Source organism: Sciurus carolinensis, chromosome 12, assembly GCF_902686445.1.
Source record: "Sciurus carolinensis chromosome 12, mSciCar1.2, whole genome shotgun sequence".
Classification (NCBI taxonomy): Eukaryota; Metazoa; Chordata; class Mammalia; order Rodentia; family Sciuridae; genus Sciurus; species Sciurus carolinensis.
The window spans coordinates 76,189,540-76,206,412 of NC_062224.1; the positions used below are offsets into that span (position 1 = coordinate 76,189,540).

The following is a 16,873-nucleotide window of genomic DNA, read 5'->3' on the forward strand; positions in this document are numbered from 1 at the left end:
GGGTTTTTGCATTTGCTGTTGGTACCATTTGGTCCACTTCTCCCAGATGTTCACCCTCCCGCTAATCCCTAGTTCTTGTCCCTGCTTCATATTTCTTCATAAAACATATCACCATCTAACACGCTACATTTTGTTTATTGTCTGTCTCTCTCCTCTACAATGCGAGCCTCCTGAGGCATGACTTTTCTTCACTATTGTATCCTGGTGCCTAGAACTGTGGCCAAAAACAGTGACTGGCTTCTAGTAAACAGTGGTTTCTGCCTTCAACTCTCTATTACTTAGCCCCACCAGAAGCCCACAGGACCATCTTCTGAGAAAGTCCAGTGAGAGTACTATTACCAAAAGGTCAATTTCCCTAAGAGAGAAAAGCAAAAGTGAACTAGTGACAGAATTTTCTAGCATTTGAGTGACTTGTTTTCATAAAGAGATATCTTCTTGTGACGTGACTCACCAGTGGATTTGACCACTGAGCTATAAAACCTCCTGCACCTCCCATCCCCAAAGATGTAATCCAGGGTCATTGTGGTATTAATAGGAAATTGCCAAATCATATCATTTCTCTTCTCAGTTTAAGAAAAAAAATACAAATAAAAAAGACATTTGAAATGTTTTTTTCTTGTTTATCTTTTCTTCATTTTCATTTTTCTTTTTCCTTCTGACTTAAGAAGGTTAAAACGAACCAGAAAATATTACAGAAAAGTAGGAAAAACAGGCTGGAGGGACATATTCTTCTTGATCAGATAAGTGTTGGCATTCCCCTGTGGCAAATGAGCTTAGTACCAGGGAAGGGAATAATATAAACATATGTTTATTAATTATAAATATGAAATGTTTGAAGATGTGAACACAAAACAGTTTTCCAAAAAATTTTAAAAGACAGATAAAAGAAATTACTTAATATTTCACTATCACAAGAAAAATGCTACCACCTTGGTATATTTTCTTCCAATCTTTCTTCATATGCATAGATTTTTATACACATTATACATGTACTTTTTGGTGTGCTTATTTTTTTCCCTCTCTTTACCTCACTTCAAATGAATCTTCATGCAGACAAAATTTGACTACATGCTTGTAAATTTTAAGGATACATTCTATCCTATGAGAGGATTTGTTAAGCCATTCAACTATAATTGAACATTTATATTGCTTGCAAAATTTCACTCTTAAAGTGTATTGAACTTTTAGTGAATATAGTATTTTTCTCTTGAGTATCTTCAAGAATCTTCCTGGGATGATTTATAAAAGTGGGAAAACAGAGTCAAAGTGATAACATATAGTTCTTAGAAGTTATAATACAATTGCTTTCTAATAGATTTGCACTGATTTACAATGAAGCCAGTAACTATTTACTAATTTCCAGTAGGTATTTTGCTAATTTAATATTTTATAAGGATTTTTATTTTAATATATTTTTTCTTCTCTATTTTCCTTGATTACTTTCTCTGTTGGGAAATGCCAGTTCATTGTCACTGGTGCAATTTACCTTTGTGGGGTTGTCTCAGTATTTTTCTGATTTCTTTTCATGGGCTAGATTTAATAGTTTAATCTATTAGTGCTTGCTCATAAGCACTATATTTTCCCAATTTGTTTTAAATTTCTAGTTATACTGCCATTGAAAACAATTTAGCACTTTGGGTAGTTCAGATCTTACCAATGTCATTTCTCCTATCAAGCATAGTCTTAGAAGATTCTCTCCTTGTTTTGTTCTCAGGGCATTAATAAGGATTTACTTCTCTCTGATTTTTATTTCTGTATCTATTTAATTCATTAGCTGATGCATGATATGCAGATCAAATTGATCTCTTATGCATAACATAAGGAGAAGATTAAGCCTATGTGAAGAGTTCTTTGTGCTGGGACATGGTCCCAGGACCCCTGGGGAGAGATATGGGAAGGTATAGCCTCAAAGAACTCAGAATATGGTGTGGTTCAGCAGGAACAGAAATGGCAACAACCAGAATGAAGCAAGGAAGTGTCCTTAAAGTCCAGTGGGGTTTTACCTTGCCCTTTCCTTTCATAACCAACATTGGGGAAAGAAAGCAGTTCTGAACATTATGACATTTGCAACAGAGGTTTTCTTGTTCTGTTAGAGTCCTTTGAATTTCCTGAGAAAGGCAGCTCTCAGTTGACCAGTGAGTGCAAGCACTTGTGTGCAGAGCGCTGTGCTAGGCGCATTGTGCGAACTGAGTGACATGTAAAAGTAATAGCCCAAGGCAACCATGAGTCATGTTCAGTAGTGAAAAAACCGGGGTAGAATGGTTTAGCCCTGGTGTTGCATGCAGCAAGGTGACCATAGTGCTGCGACCACTCTCTGCCCTCCCTCTGCCTGGCACTCCCTCCTCTGGCCTCAGTTGTCCAAGGCCCCTGTCAGAATCTCCACTAGCTTTTCTGCCAGCAGCCAAGCTGCCAAGTTCACGCAGCCTCCTCTGAAAACTTTAGCAAAGATGGGGTCTTAAATCCTAGCGGAGAGCCACGTACACTAGAAAACAGACAGGCCTGTCTCCTATCCACACACTGCCGCGCTAAAGGCCAAAGTGACAACCACGAGGAAAGGAACTTCTGAAGTAGATCCCACCGGTCCACCTAGATTCGCGGTTATCTTTGTTTCCCCGATGCTCATAGCATGTAGACGACAAAAGCGTAACCTCTAGTTTTCCTTTGCTGAATACAATCATCTTGGCTTTTAACAGGTAGGCAGGTGGAGGTGAACACTCCATACCTCTGCCAGTGTCCAGTATGGTATGAGAGTGACATCCACATCGTAGACAGACACCTGTCACTTTCATCTTGAAAAAGAAAAAAAGATCCGGTCCTTTTAAACGTAGTGTGGCGGACCCATATTCCCGAATCTGTCAAGTGACGTTCCAAGGCGGCAAATTTGCTTTCAGAAAAGCCTGTCGCCGTTTCTGCCCCTAACCACCCTCCGCTCAGGGAATTCACCCAAGGTGCCGCCCCGCCTACTTCTCTCGCCCAGCCCCGAGGGACGCGGGGAAAAAAGGATTGGTGCTCCCCGCAGAAAAGCCCTGGGACGCCCGCGGCTTCGGGGCGTGCAGTGGGACTCGGTGAAGCCGGCTGACCCCGCCTCCCGCCTGCGCCTCCTGGGCTGCGGAAGGAGTGAGAGTGGCTCTCCCAGGTGACAGATCGCCGTGGAGAAAGTCCCCCCGAGGCTGTGACCCGCGCTAGGGGGCGCAGGGAGGCGTGGCCGATGCGCAGGAAGATGTCGTGATGGGACCGGGAAAAAACCACCAACCCCAAATCCTCCCACTTGTGTTTCTCAACTCGAGTTCCCGTAGAGAGGTCGAAGGACCCCAAAGGCTGCGCCGTGCCTCCCGGACCCCCACCCCCCCCCCGGCGTCACCTCTTGTGGGTGGGCTTCGCGTTCCCTCCTAGGTTTCAGAGCCACCACGTGACTTCCATGAAGCCAGGGGCCGCTGCGGAAAGCCGCGACAGGGGTGGGATTTGGGACCCCGAGGTGCCGCAACAGGGCGGGGAGAGGAGGAAATGAGGCGGGGTGGGACACGGAGGGGGCGGGGCGGAGTTGGGGACGGGAAGGACAGCGTGCTGGGACTGGGGGAGGGGTGGGGTGGCCCGGCGAGCGCCGGGAGAGCGGGAAGCCGGAGGGGGCGGGGCAGAGGGCCGAGGCCGGCAGGTGCCGGGGCGCGGGGATGCCCGGGGCGCGAGGACACCTGTAGGCAGTGGCCCGCGTGCAGAGCGCCGCGGTCGGGGCGGGCGGCCGCTCTCCGCCAGGCTGCTCGGCTGGGCGGGGCGGAGCAGAGGAGCGCCCGGCATGTCGCAAGGGCTGCTGACCGACAGTAGCGTCCTGCAGAGGAGCGTCGCGGCGCCTGGGAACCAGCCGCAGCCGCAGGTAGTGGACTAGGCGCGCAGGGAGGACCGCAGGGGCGCAAGACGCCTAGCTGGGCTAAGGGAGAGGGACGCCGCGGGCGAGGAGGTGGGTGCTGGAGTTTCCGGGGGGTGACCGCTAAGGTGCGGGGGTGAAGGGCGCAGCCCTAGCACTGGACAGCCGGGGTGGGGGCGGGGGTGGGGGGGAGACTCAGGGGCCCTGACGTGTGCTTCTGTCTGGTCGCCCAGCTCAAGCTCGGTGTCCGCGGCGCCTAGGTTAGCTTCTGCGCCCCGGACGGTGAAGACCCGCGGGCGCCCATGCCTAAGTGGGCCCGGCAACCGTCACTCACCCGCACGTGGGGAATCCGGAGCAGCCCCAGCCCAGCGTGGCGGTCAGCTGCCATCCCACTTTCCACGCGCTCGGCCCTTCCCGGCGGCTCCCGGAGGGGGCTAGAGCGCTAAGTGCGGGAATTCAGTCTAAAGAGGCTGTTCGTCCCCACATCCACCCTCCTTGCTGCCGCCCACATGGGGAACGGGACCGTTCGACCCAGGAGTGTGGGGTGGGGGCCCTCCGTGAGCAGATTTCACCCCCAGTGCTGGTGGGAACTCCTTACTCCCATCCAGTCAGTCCACCGCGATGTCCCCAGCAACTTTTACAGCCAGACGGGAAACTAGACCATGTTCCCGCAGAGATGGCCATTAGGAGGCTTTGTACCCAGCTGCTTTAGGACCAGGATTGAGTCTTTCATTCTTATAACCGACTCCTCCCAAGCACATAGTGTCATGAAGTGACACTAGAGTGTCACAAAGATCTGAGTTTGGGTCTCACCTTGGCCGCCAAAGCTGAGTAATCTTGGGAATTTGCTGATTCCCAGCCACAGTTAACCTACCTGTAAAAATATAACAACCTCTCTGGATTTTTGTGAGGACTAAATGAGATATCATTAATACACAAGTACCTCACAGCTTTGCTCACCTTTCTGCCTTAATTAAATGTTCCCGTGGGGTTGGCAGGTGTGACTGCATATGATAGGTGATAAATCCAGTTTAGACGGTTAGTTCCCAGAGGGCAGGATGCATGTTAATCCCTTGTGTCCTCTGCCTTTTTGATTATGGAGAATAAAGAGACGTAATTTAGTGACAAACACTATAGGAGATTCAATTAAAAATAGCAACCTCAACAAAGGCCAGTAACTACTGGAGAACTGTGTGCAGGGAACTTCAGGACAAAGTCTAGTTGCATGACATACTAGCACCAAACCCTATATACCCTTAGGCAGAAAAGACCAGAAGTCAATGGCCTCTGTTCTGCACTAGTATTTCTAGTGCCTAAGAGAGTACCTGGTACATGGTAAATGCTCAGTTAATATATATATATATTATATATATATTATATATTATATATTATTATATATATTATATATTATTATATATTATATATATTATATATTATATATATAATATATATATTAACTGAGCATATATATATATTAATATTTATATATTGAAAGAATGGATGAACCACACTTATGAGAAAATTGGAAACTCAGAAAATTTAAGCCATTTACCCAAGATGTTATTGATGATATAAGAGAAAATTAGGATCCATGAGATTCTAAAGTTTGTGCTGAAGTTCCATGCTCCACACCACACGTCCCTGCCCTGTGATGTTGGCTATGTTTATCTGATTATGTACTGCATTTTTACATGTACCCTTCAGCATTGTCTCCAGGTCACTTCTATTTGTTATGTACGTTATTTTTTCTTCTCCTTTTATTTTCGCACGTGTTGGAAATTCTTATCTTCAGTAACTTGGGGAGATATGTCTTTCTTATTTGGAATACAAGACTAAATAAAATGATAACCGAAAATATTGTTATTAGGTGTTTTTGATATTTGCTTCCATTAATAGGAATAATTGAGGAGCTTTCTTTGGTCTGTACCCCACTCACCTCTTGTTTTTTTAAAGCCCTTAGGGTAGTATTTTTTTCTCCCTTAATATCTTCTCATGGGATCCTGCAAAGCAAATTCTGCTGTCCTTTGCCGTGTTTTCCATAATGAAGTGTTTTTACTATGGTAGGTGTGTTATTCTGCCTATTTCGCAATGCCTATTGAAGAATTTGACTCCATTTGGCTGAATCTCATTGATAGCAAGGCTTTCAAGACATATCATGAATTTGATTTTTTATTCACTCTGACCTCCAAAGCAAAATGTCAGTCAAGCATTGTTCAAATGAGCACATTGTCAGGAGTGTGTCTTGGTAGAGTTATGTAGTTGCAATTAGTTATAGTGTGTAATCATGATTTGCCCACAGTATCAAAAATACTTGCTAGTGTGTGGTGTGTAAGGGCTGACACACAGCAAGTTCAGAGAGCAGATGGCCTCCAGCTTTCCCAGGCTCAGATGAGCAACACTTATACCACAACTTTTCCAGGCATACGCCTTTGTGGGGTAGAGGTTTGTGAACGTTGGTTTGGAGACCAACAGACCTGAGTTCCACTTCCTACTTACCCCCATATTAGCTGTGATACCTGGAGCAAGTTCCTTAACCTATCTGAGTTTCTTATTCCTCATCTTTCTTTTATAGAATCTAGGGCCTCACACATGCTAGGCAAGCCCTTTACTACCAAGCTACAGCCCCAGCCTGCAGCCCTTACCTTCCCCTACCCTAGTACTAATGATTGAACACAGGGCCTCACTCAGGCTAGGCACTTACTCTATCTGGGCTAAGTTGCCCAGGCTGGCTTTGAACTTGCAATCTCCTACTTCAGCCTCCCAAGTGAGAATTTCAGGTGTGCACCACCATATCCAGCACTCCCAGCCCTCTTATTGCTCATCTTTTAAATGACAGCCACACTACACATTTCTCAGGGTGGTCTCAGGGACTAACAGCTAAGCAGACCCCAGCATGCAGTGAGTGCCCCTTAAGAAGCTATGGTTAGCCAGCTGATGGAGCAACATCAGTAACAGAGGAAATGGTGGAGCTCAGCGAAGAAAGAGGGCAGAGAAGGGCAAGGCAAGGGGCCTCGACATCACTCCTCCCCAAATATCATCCCCCAGAGCCCTGAGGATGATGACAGGAAGGTCCGAAGGAGAGAAAAAAATCGAGTTGCTGCTCAGAGAAGTCGGAAGAAGCAGACTCAGAAGGCTGACAAACTCCACGAGGTAAGACTGTGGTAGGGCAGAACCACATGAGAGCCATGAGGAGGAGCCGTGCTGGGCCTTTGGCACTGCCCTTGTCGTTACTAAATTCTGTACTCATCTAATTCTGCTGGGTCTTTCCAGTCCAGTGTTCTTATTCTTTGCTTGTAGACCTCTTTATCTCTTCCCCTGTCCACTGGGTGCTTCTCATATTCAAGTTTCGCACATTAAAAAAACAAGACAAAGTGCCCCTTCTCAGTTCTGATTATCTTTTAAGCTCCTGCTCCATTTCTTTCCTTCCTTCACTTCTCTGCTTTTTAAAAACAGTATCCACTTTCTGCTGTGGGTGTAGCTCTGTGGTAGAGTGGGTAGAGGGCCTACCTGGCATGTGCAAGTTCCTGGGTGCCATCTGCAGTATTGAAGAAAAAAAAAAAAAGGAGCAACTTACACTTACTGTCTGTGTCTTCAGTTTCTGTTTATTCCTCTTCTATGATTTCATTCCTGCTCCTCCCTCTTCTACCTAATGCATGTAGACACATATACCTCTGTAGAAGCTGCTCTCCTGGAGGCCACCAGGACCCTCTTCCTGTTCTCCTCCTCCTTGACCTTGCTGAAACTTTTGATACCCTTCACTCATTTCTTCTTGAAACCTTCTGCTCTTGCTTCTAAAAGACCACATTTCCTAGTTCTGATCCTCTTCACCTTTGAAAAATTTCTTTGTTAACTTTTCTAACTTTGTTTTCTTAAATGATGGTGTTGACCAGGGTTTCAGACTTTGCTCTTTCTTCATCTCACCCTGGGAGATTTATCTATTTACTTATTAATCTGTTCTTTCTAACATCAACTCCAAATATTTATTACTCCCAGCAGATCCCCTGTCCTGGACCCAAACCTCAACATTAGATGTCTCCCTATGGGTCTGCTGCAGGCTCCTGGGATGAACCACATTCGTAATGGAATGCTAAATTTGTTTACTATGAAACTGTCTTCACATGATCTTCACATTGTAGTTAATAGAACCAGTCACCTTTTCTTATTCATATCAGAAGCCTGGTGTCTGAGTCTGTTTTCTGTTGCTATAACTGACTACCACAGGTTGGGTAATTTATGAAGAATAGTTTATTTGGCTCAAGGTTCTAGAGGATGGGATGTCCAAAAACAAGATGCCATCATCTGCTTTGCATCTGGTGAGGGCCTTCTTGCTGCATTAAAATATGGCAGAGGGCATCATGTGGTAACGGGGCACGCAAACCAAAGAGAACTTGCTTTTATAAAAAGCCATTCCCATAATAACCATGCTTTCTCATCACAGATTGTCTCAGCAAGGCCATTCTGGAACTTAGGCAGCAAAGACACCATGTATAATTGAGGGAGGAGAAGAACTTCTCCTGAAATCTCTTCTAACAATGCACAGAGGACAAATTTTGAATGCACATACTCCAGAGAGATATGACACACCAATATAAATTTACAGAGTGACATAAGTTATAAATGTCAGATTCTTTCCTGGAAGTAAGACAGCTGGGCCCTATAAAGAGATGAGCGTCCAGGCTAGAGTCAGGGAAGGCCTTTCCAGCCTTTACTAGTTCTGTAAAATTTCCACAGAAGAATTGCAATGCCTTTGCTTTGCCTCCTTTCTTCCTTCCTCCTTGCTTCTGAAGCAATTGTGGTTCTAGCTTCATGTTACCAAATATCCCCCAGAGGGGGCTTGTGGCTCATAGTTGGTGCACGGCCCTGTATTCAGACCATGTGTACAGCTGACGGTGAGAGCCCCCAAGAAGTTTCTAATCCAAGTCAGGTGCATTATCAATTATAAGTCCTGAGTGATTATGTATACAGTGATGACTAAGTGCCTTGAACAAGATCTTTCATGGAGTAAGATCAAGAAGATCCATTCTATAAATATTGATTAAGCACTCCTGTGGACAAGATATTATAGGTCACAAAAAGAAGAGGAAGATCTCATTCCTGTCCTTGGGAAGCATAGGATTTCCCACAGAAAGTGTGTTCGTTTCTTACTGCTGTTGCAACAAATTCTTACAAATGTGGTAGCTTAAAACAACAAATTTACTACCTTACAGTTTTGGCAGTTGGATATCTGAGATGCATTTCACTGGGCTAAAATCAAGGTGTCATCGGGGCTGCATTCTTTCTGGAAACTTTGGTGAAGATCCATTTCCTTGCTTTTGTAGCTTCTAGAAGCTTCCATGTTCCTCAGGTTGTGATCCCTTTTCATCTTCAAAACCAGCAATGGCCAGTAGAGTCTTTTCGGTGCTGTTACTCTGATACTAGTTCCATCATCACACCTCCTTCTCACTCTCCTGACTCCTCTTTCACATACACGGACCCTCATGATTATATTATACCTGCCTAGGTAATTCAGGACGATCTCCCATTTTACTCTTCTCAATCACATCTGCAAAGTCCCTTTTGCTGTATGAGGCAACATAGACAAAGGTTCCAGAGATTCGAATATGGACATCTTTGAGGGGCCAATATTCTGTCTACAACAGAAGGTAAAATAAATATTCATATAGCTTATTGGCTGGAGATGTAGCTCAGTGGTGGAACACTTGCCTAGCATGTGGTAGGCCCTGGGTTCTATCCCCAGCACGGAAAAAAAAAGGAGAGAAGAGTATTCATGTAGTTCTACTACATTGTCAAAAAAAGACCCCCAAATGAAGCATTATTCCCTCTCAATTTCTAACATTGTTGGATTTGATAATCAAGTGAACCAGCTTCCTGGGAACTACTTTTACTTCTTTCTGGTCCCTCTTGAACCGTGGATCCTTCCGTGGGGTCCCTTGCCTATCCTCCTGCTCATAGGCTCTGTTGCCTGACAGTTATGCTACTGTTGTTTCCAGAACTGGAGTGGCTTGATCTGGAGCCCAGTCCCTACAGGAAAGAACACCCCCTTCTCTCTTCCTTGGTGTGACTTGAGGTGTGGATCAGAATATGCACTACTGGCAGATCACCTCAGCAAGGCAGCCCTGTTGAGAAACACAGTGTCAAGGTCAAGACAGTGGCTCCCCTCTGTTTACAGACCCCAAAACTAGCCCTCAACTTGTCCTCCCCAGCTACACACAAACAAGGTGTGAGGGGATGAGCAATTGGCTTAGGAAAGTAAAAATGCATCCTAAACTTTGTGCAGAATGAGAGGAACATTATCTCTGGACCGAAAGGTTCCTCATGAATAATCCCTTCCCTGTGGATTCCTGGCCTCCTACCAGGAAAGCTTCATGGTTACGGGAATCCCTGTTCTGCATGGCCAGCAGTTTAGTGGTAGGACGTTGAATGACTAAATCTACATACTAGAGGTGTGGGTGACTGTTGAAAGAATGTAGTAAAGAATTACTGAGCTCCAGTGACCTGATTGCATAGCACTTAGCACACAGATGTGGGTCACAGCATAAAGCCCTTTGAGACTCCTGGACCACATCCAGGAGGGAGACCATGACAGCAAAACACCCACCAGCTTCCTGGGAGGCTTTCATGTGCTCGGGGAAACTGCCTGCTTCCTACTGGAGACAGTATCCCTGCAAAAGGACTTTCCTCATTTGCTCTGCTATCCCAGCTCTGGGCGGAATTCCTAATGTCAAAATAGCTCACACTCTTCACTTGCCTTTTTTGAACACCACAAAGACTTTTGTTTAAAAGTCCCACTTTTCTCTTCTGTTTAGATGATTGTCCATCAAGGTGAGATAGGTCAAGGTAGCCCAGGGAGAGAAGGGCTTGGCTCATTCCTCAGAGTTTCCCCCAGGGCAGGGGTCGGTTGCTGGCAACTGGACTGTGGCAATGAGAAGCAATCCCCAGCATCTGTCTGCAAGCCTCCATGTTTACAGTTTTCAAATCATCCCTTCGATGCACTTACACCTCTCCTGGGGGTTTCGACCTCCATTCATCTCTGAACATCAGGTGCATGCCAGAGTCCAACATTCACAAGTGGGAACCAAAGTGATGTGCCAGGGTCTCTTGAGACAAGCTGGAAGATGGCTCAGAAGTGGGTCAGATTGGTTTGACCAGGCACCCAAAGATGTCAGACTGAGAAAGAATTTTGAGTCAGAAAAGGAAGACAATAATGCCATCCCCAAGAGCCCTAAATGTCACAAAACTGACAAAATACTTGGGCAATACGATTGTGGTATGTGTTGCCATGGTTTTTTCAGATATTGCATGTTCTAAGAGAACATTTCATGTCATACCCACTTGGTTTAGAAACTGATTTTGACACTAATTTGTATAGCCCTTGCTGATGACACAATTTTTTTTTTTTTTTTTTTTTTTTTTTTTGCTGGGAAGTGCAGCAGCTTAAGGCTTGGGAATGGGTGAATTGTAAAGTCCTGAAATCTCATGGCCTCTTACTTCTGGTAACCACCATGGGGAAATTTGGGCCCAGGCGTTGCCAACCAAAAGCAAAATTGCTGACACTGCCTGAGAGTTGCAGTTGACCTGGACATAAGGGATCAGATCCCAAGTCTCTGTGACCTTGGAAATGTCATTGTGCCTCTCAGAACTTCAGTTGTCTCACTTGTGAAATTGGGTTTGTGTGTGACAGTGTCCTCCTGATGGTCTTTTCCTACCTTCTCGTTTTTTTTATTCCAGAATTCTCATCTTTGGTCCTTGGTACCCACATCAGCTTCTCTACCAATCTCAATCCTGCTTTCTTCCTTAGAGGTACACTGAACCCTGACAACCCCCAGACAGCACCTCGTTCCCCACTCAACCTCTTTTAGTGCCCAGAACAAGGTTTTTGAGCCTTAATACTGTTGACATCTGAGAATAGACAATTTCTTGTTGGTGATGGGGTGGGGATGGGGCTGTCCTATGCACTGTAGGACACTGAGCAACATCTGTGTCCTCAACCCACTGGATACATATCACCTCCCTCCCCTATCTGTGAAAAACAAAACTGTCTCCAGATGCCAGCAAATGTTCTCAGATGTTCTCAAGTGGGGACTGCCAAAATTGCCCCAACTGAGAACCACTGCCTTAGGCAGCTTAATTTCTGAGGCAGAACTGGGATTTGCAATGATTTCACTGCCTCTAATTTTAGGTGCGTGCTCTGAAACTGTGACCTGGCAAATTCCCAGGGGTGGCAGCACAGTGACCTCAAAAATCTTCCTCCAGCAAGGGATTCACAGGATTTGAACTAGACTGATCATCTGTTTGGAAATCACAATGAACTTAATGTTTTCTTCTCATTTTGTGTTTATGTTAAATCTAGTAATCTCTTCTTTGCCTGAAGTGGGTTCCATTCTTTCCCTTTTCTTCCCGTTCAGTGTTCTCTGGCCCTTCTTCCTCCTCTACCAGCTCCTCTTTTCATTTTTATAGAACTGGTCTCACCTGAAGATTTTTACTGCTTCTCTCCTTCTTATTCTCTCAGCTCAATAAAAGTCCCTCAGCAGATTTGTGAGTAAAACCTAAATCCCAGAAGAGAAAGTCCCTGTGGAGAAGGCAGATGAAGGGCCTGCTTGGTGGCTTGTGACAGACAGCTCTGAAGACTTTCCAAGCAGAGGTTTGGGGAACGTGGAAGTACCTCAGGAAGGCGTTAGGCCTCCAGGCTTCTTGTGGCTTCCAGAGACAAAGCTCAGAAGCTCAGAACATCTTCCCAGAGAAAAAAGTAAACATAAAAGGGCAGTTCTGGCATATTCTGCCTGAGGAAGAAAACTTTCCGCTCTTTGGAATCTAGTGAAAATGTTAGCTCATCAATTTTACTTGAAGGTAAAGGGCAGTTCTAGTTGCAAAGTAGAGTGTGTGTGACATGTGTGTGGGGACACATGCAACCTCTTTCATTTCTCTGCTGCATGCGAGCTTCCCATGATGCCCCAGTCTCCATTCCTGTTCTTTCCTCCAGACCCTCCTCTTGCCCAGGGAGATCTTGTTGCTGAGTTTATAGACTGAATTCTGACTCCAGGTCTGGAACTGGTCAGAGGCCAGAGAAGATCATGAGGACCTGGGGATGGTGGACTGAAGACAGAATGGGCCCCAAGTGCTAGTGAAGCCAAACTGACCCTGAGAAGCCTGACTGGGGAGTAGGGGAATGAAGCCTGCTATCCCGGAGAGTATTTCAGAACACCCTGCAAACCTTTCTGTAATGGCCAGGAGGTGGAGGAATGACTGAGATGATCTCTGTATGCCACCCTTTTGGGGCCCTGGTTCTTAAAGGCAGGTAGGGACTTGGTGGGGAGAGAGGGAGGAAAGGGCAAGAAAAGACAGAGGACAGGGCTGAGGAGTTACTGAACTCCTAGATGCTGGCTTGATGACCCATCAAGTGAGGGTAGAGAAGAGGGTAGCAGAAGATCCTAGGTACTATGCATTTCTGATCTTTGGGGAGAGATTTTATTTAATATAAGTGAGATTGAATGTGATACAAGACCTGAAAAGAACTCATAATAAAAGATATCAGTTTTTTAGATGCTGCAATCAGGGAAACCTTCCTGGCGGTAGTGAGCTTGCACTGGGCCTATATGGAAAAGAGGAAGGTGGTTCACTTGAGGAGAACTTCATGAGTAAAATGGCAGGGACGAGAACTTGCAGGTGTCTTTAGGAGCTGTAAGGTAAGACTTCTTTAGTGATACTCCTTAAAGATCACTAGCAAGAAAGGGTGTGATGGGTAATGAAGCCTGCTGTACCCAGCTCAGGATATTCATGGTGTGCCTGGGGCAACAAAGCCTAACCATAAAAATCAAGCTAGACATGATTGAAAACAACATTTTAGCCCAGCACAGAGGTGCACACCTGTAATCCCAGCGTCTCGGAAGGCTGAGGCAGGAGGATCACAAGTTCAAAGCCAGCCCCAGCAACCTAGTGGGCCCTCAGCAACTCAGTGAGACCCTGCCTCTAAATAAAGTACAAAAAAGGGCTGGGGTGTAGCTCAGTGGTTGAGTGTTGCTGGGTTCAATTCCTGGTACCAAAAGAAAAGAAAAGAAAAGAATATTTTAGCAAGATTTAAATATAACCGTCAGCATGAAGATCGTTGCTGTTAGCATGCTGGAGGGCTCTGCAACGAGTGGGTTTTGGAGAACTTATTAATGACTTGGATGAAGAAAAGAAAGAACTTCTTTTATCAGGTTATGATGGCTGAAAGCGATCACGTGTCCATGAGATGACACAATTAGGATTCAAATAGATTTTCATCTGGCTCGAAGAAGCGCAAATGAACAGAGTGAAATTCAGTGGGGAAAGATGTAAAGCTATACCTTTAAGGTCCCACATAGCAGTCATCACCCAGGTAGAGACAGAAAAGCAGCACATGTAGACGGAGCTCTCTGCAAGCTTGTGGAGAATACCCAGCACCTCAGGCCTGGTGTAGGGGAGCCCTCTGCCAGGAGCAGATCTCTTTGCATGATCTCCAGAATCAAGTACTGCATTCAAGGAGTGTTGTTTACTCAGAGATCCGGGCAACTTGGAATGTGTTTCAGGGATGAAGTCCAGGAGGGCAGAGGCTCTGATAGTCCTGCCACAAGGAACTCAGAGAACCTGAGACAGTTGGGCTCAGAGAATACCTAAGGGGAAGTGGTATGGGGCTGTCCCCTAACATTTCAAGAACTATAATGTTGAAAAAAGTATTGGATTTACTCTATGTGGTTCCATTAGGTGGAACCCAGCCCAGTAGGTGGGTTTGAAGAAGAGAGAGATTTGGGATCAGTACAACAAAGACCTTTCTAATAGAGCTGCTCAGAAATGACAAGGGCTGTTCTTTGAAGGTGGGACTGCCCAGCCCAAGATGGATGCGGGGGCTAGAATTACCTACGGAAGGTTTCTACATTGTGTGGGTTGTGCAGAGGGTACTCTTTGATCCCCTGCAGTCTAAGCCTGTAAACTCTGATATGGTGGAAACAACAGAAGAATGCTGGAGCAAAGCCACAGCAAGGGACAGGTTCATGCTTTGATTTGTTCAATCAGCAAACATTTGTTACCTTCCCAGTCCGTCCTGGTTGCTGGGGGTGGGTGCTGAGGGTGTAGCATGAATCCAGCAGAGACCTTCAAAAAGCAGATAAGCCTTGGAGGGGACTGAACAGAATAATATGAGGGAAGTTTCTGGAGTGATGGGAATGTGCTATATATTGATCAACATGGGCATGTACATTGCCAACACTCATTGAAATACACATCTAAAATAGATGCATTTTATTTTTTGTAAATTATTCTTCAGCCAGACTCAGTGGCTCCCCCTAGAGTCTCAGTTGCTCAGGAGGCTGAGGCAGGAGGACGGCTTGAGCCCAGGAGTTCACTGTGGGCATCAGCACCAAGTTCCACAGTGGAATCACTTAGTTTGCCTAAGGAGGGGTGAACCCCTGCGAGTCAGGAGCAGAGCAGGTCAAAACTCCTTAACTGAGCAGTAGTGGGATGGCACCTGTGAATAGGCACCGCACTCCAGTTCCGGCAACATAGCGAAACCCTCTCTCTCTCTCTCTCTCTCTCTCTCTCTCTCTCTCTCTCTCTCTCTAAAAAAAAAAAATAATAATAATAATATAAAATACATAATAATAATAATAATAACAATAATAGCTAATTGATTGATTAGATGACTTATTCTTCATAGAGTTGCTTCAGGAAACAAAGCTCTGTCCTCATGATCCTAGTGGGAGGAGAGGGGACACAAGCCAACAGTAAGCCAATAAACGTGAGCGGTGGAGGGAACACAGGTAAACGATAACCCTTTGTCAGGCAGGATGTGAGCGTCATGGTGCACTTTAGAGTCGCTGGGAGGACAGGAAGGGAATGCGGTTTCAGAACCGAGTTGCCGATTGTCTTTCTTGAACAGGAGTATGAGTGCCTGGAGCAGGAAAACACCATGCTGCGGAGGGAGATCGGGAAGCTGACGGAGGAGCTGAGGCACCTGAGCGAGGCGCTTAAGGAGCACGAGAAGATGTGCCCGCTGCTGCTCTGCCCCATGAACTTTGTGCAGGTGCCTCGGCCGGACCCGGTGGCCACCTGTCTGCCACGATGAAGCCTGAGGATACTCCTCCTCTGCTGAGTGAGGAGCCTTGATCATTTTCACACCTGGGAGGAAAAGTTTCCCTCCGCATCTGTTGCAGGGTCACCTGTGGCCAGGTCTCCTCCTGGGAGCTCCAGGGCCAGCTGTGGCCTCTGCAACCTGGCTCAGCATGGCAATCTGTAGGCACCTGACTCTCAGTCCTGGAGCAGCAAGCAGAAAGGCCACCAGCAGAAAGGTCACCTTCAGGAGTCACTTCTCATCCGCTTTGGCAGCTAGTAGGTTCTGCAGGATCATTTCCTCTAGAATTGGGATAATAATAAAGACAGATATTGTCTCTCCTTTCTCCAAGTTGCTGGAATTTAGGAGCACAATACAGTTCCTCTTTCTGGGGTGATCACCTGTCTCCCCAGGTTGTTTTATAGCTCATGGGTCTTGTTTCCCTCTCCTGTTCATCTCCCCCAAAGCCATATCCATGGTAGTTGGCCCAGACACTCTCGCTGGGGCTGGGGCAAAACATAAGTGGGCAGGATTTCATAGCCACCTCTGTGCTTTCAGAAGTCTTTGACCCAGCTGGGTCACCAGGGGACAGGTTGGATGTGGCTCATGTTTGGCTTATCCATCTTGGCCAGCTCACACCCATGGCACTGTCATGGAAGATTTTCTATTCCAGGACTGTTTTCCTAACTGCTGTGTATATTCCCAGGTCACCTTTCCATTCTATAAGTAGGTATAGAAGAAGCAGAGGACAAACTTACTTTCTATTAGCCTGAATCACTTGAAAAGGAAATTTATTTATGATGGGGAGGAATTTATAATGGGAGAGGAGAAGAGGAATGTTTTTTTTTTTTTTTTTTTTTTTTTTCTTTTTGGTACTAGGGATTGAATCCAGGAACACTTTACCACTGAGTATGCCACCATGCCTGGCAAGGAACAATTTCCTCTCACAA

General features: G+C 45.8%; 1 protein-coding gene across 1 annotated transcript; it reads left to right on the forward strand.

The window, feature by feature from the left end:
* Nucleotides 1–3,602: 3,602 nt before the first annotated feature.
* Batf3 (basic leucine zipper ATF-like transcription factor 3) lies at nt 3,603–16,645 on the forward strand. The gene is made up of 3 exons (XM_047521207.1): nt 3,603–3,868; nt 6,905–7,009; nt 15,753–16,645. Exons 1-3 carry the CDS (start codon nt 3,791–3,793, stop codon nt 15,936–15,938), a joined length of 369 nt encoding a protein of 122 aa, XP_047377163.1. The 5' UTR covers nt 3,603–3,790; the 3' UTR covers nt 15,939–16,645.
* Nucleotides 16,646–16,873: the final 228 nt, after the last annotated feature.

Excerpts from the sequence above, each read along its gene's own strand:
- Batf3 (XM_047521207.1), top strand. The coding sequence starts at position 3,791 with ATGTCGCAAGGGCTGCTGACCGACAGTAGCGTCCTGCAGAGGAGCGTC. Across the intron at positions 3,869-6,904 it reads GGAACCAGCCGCAGCCGCAG|AGCCCTGAGGATGATGACAG; the intron begins GTAGTGGACTAG and ends ATCATCCCCCAG. Across the intron at positions 7,010-15,752 it reads AGGCTGACAAACTCCACGAG|GAGTATGAGTGCCTGGAGCA; the intron begins GTAAGACTGTGG and ends TTTCTTGAACAG.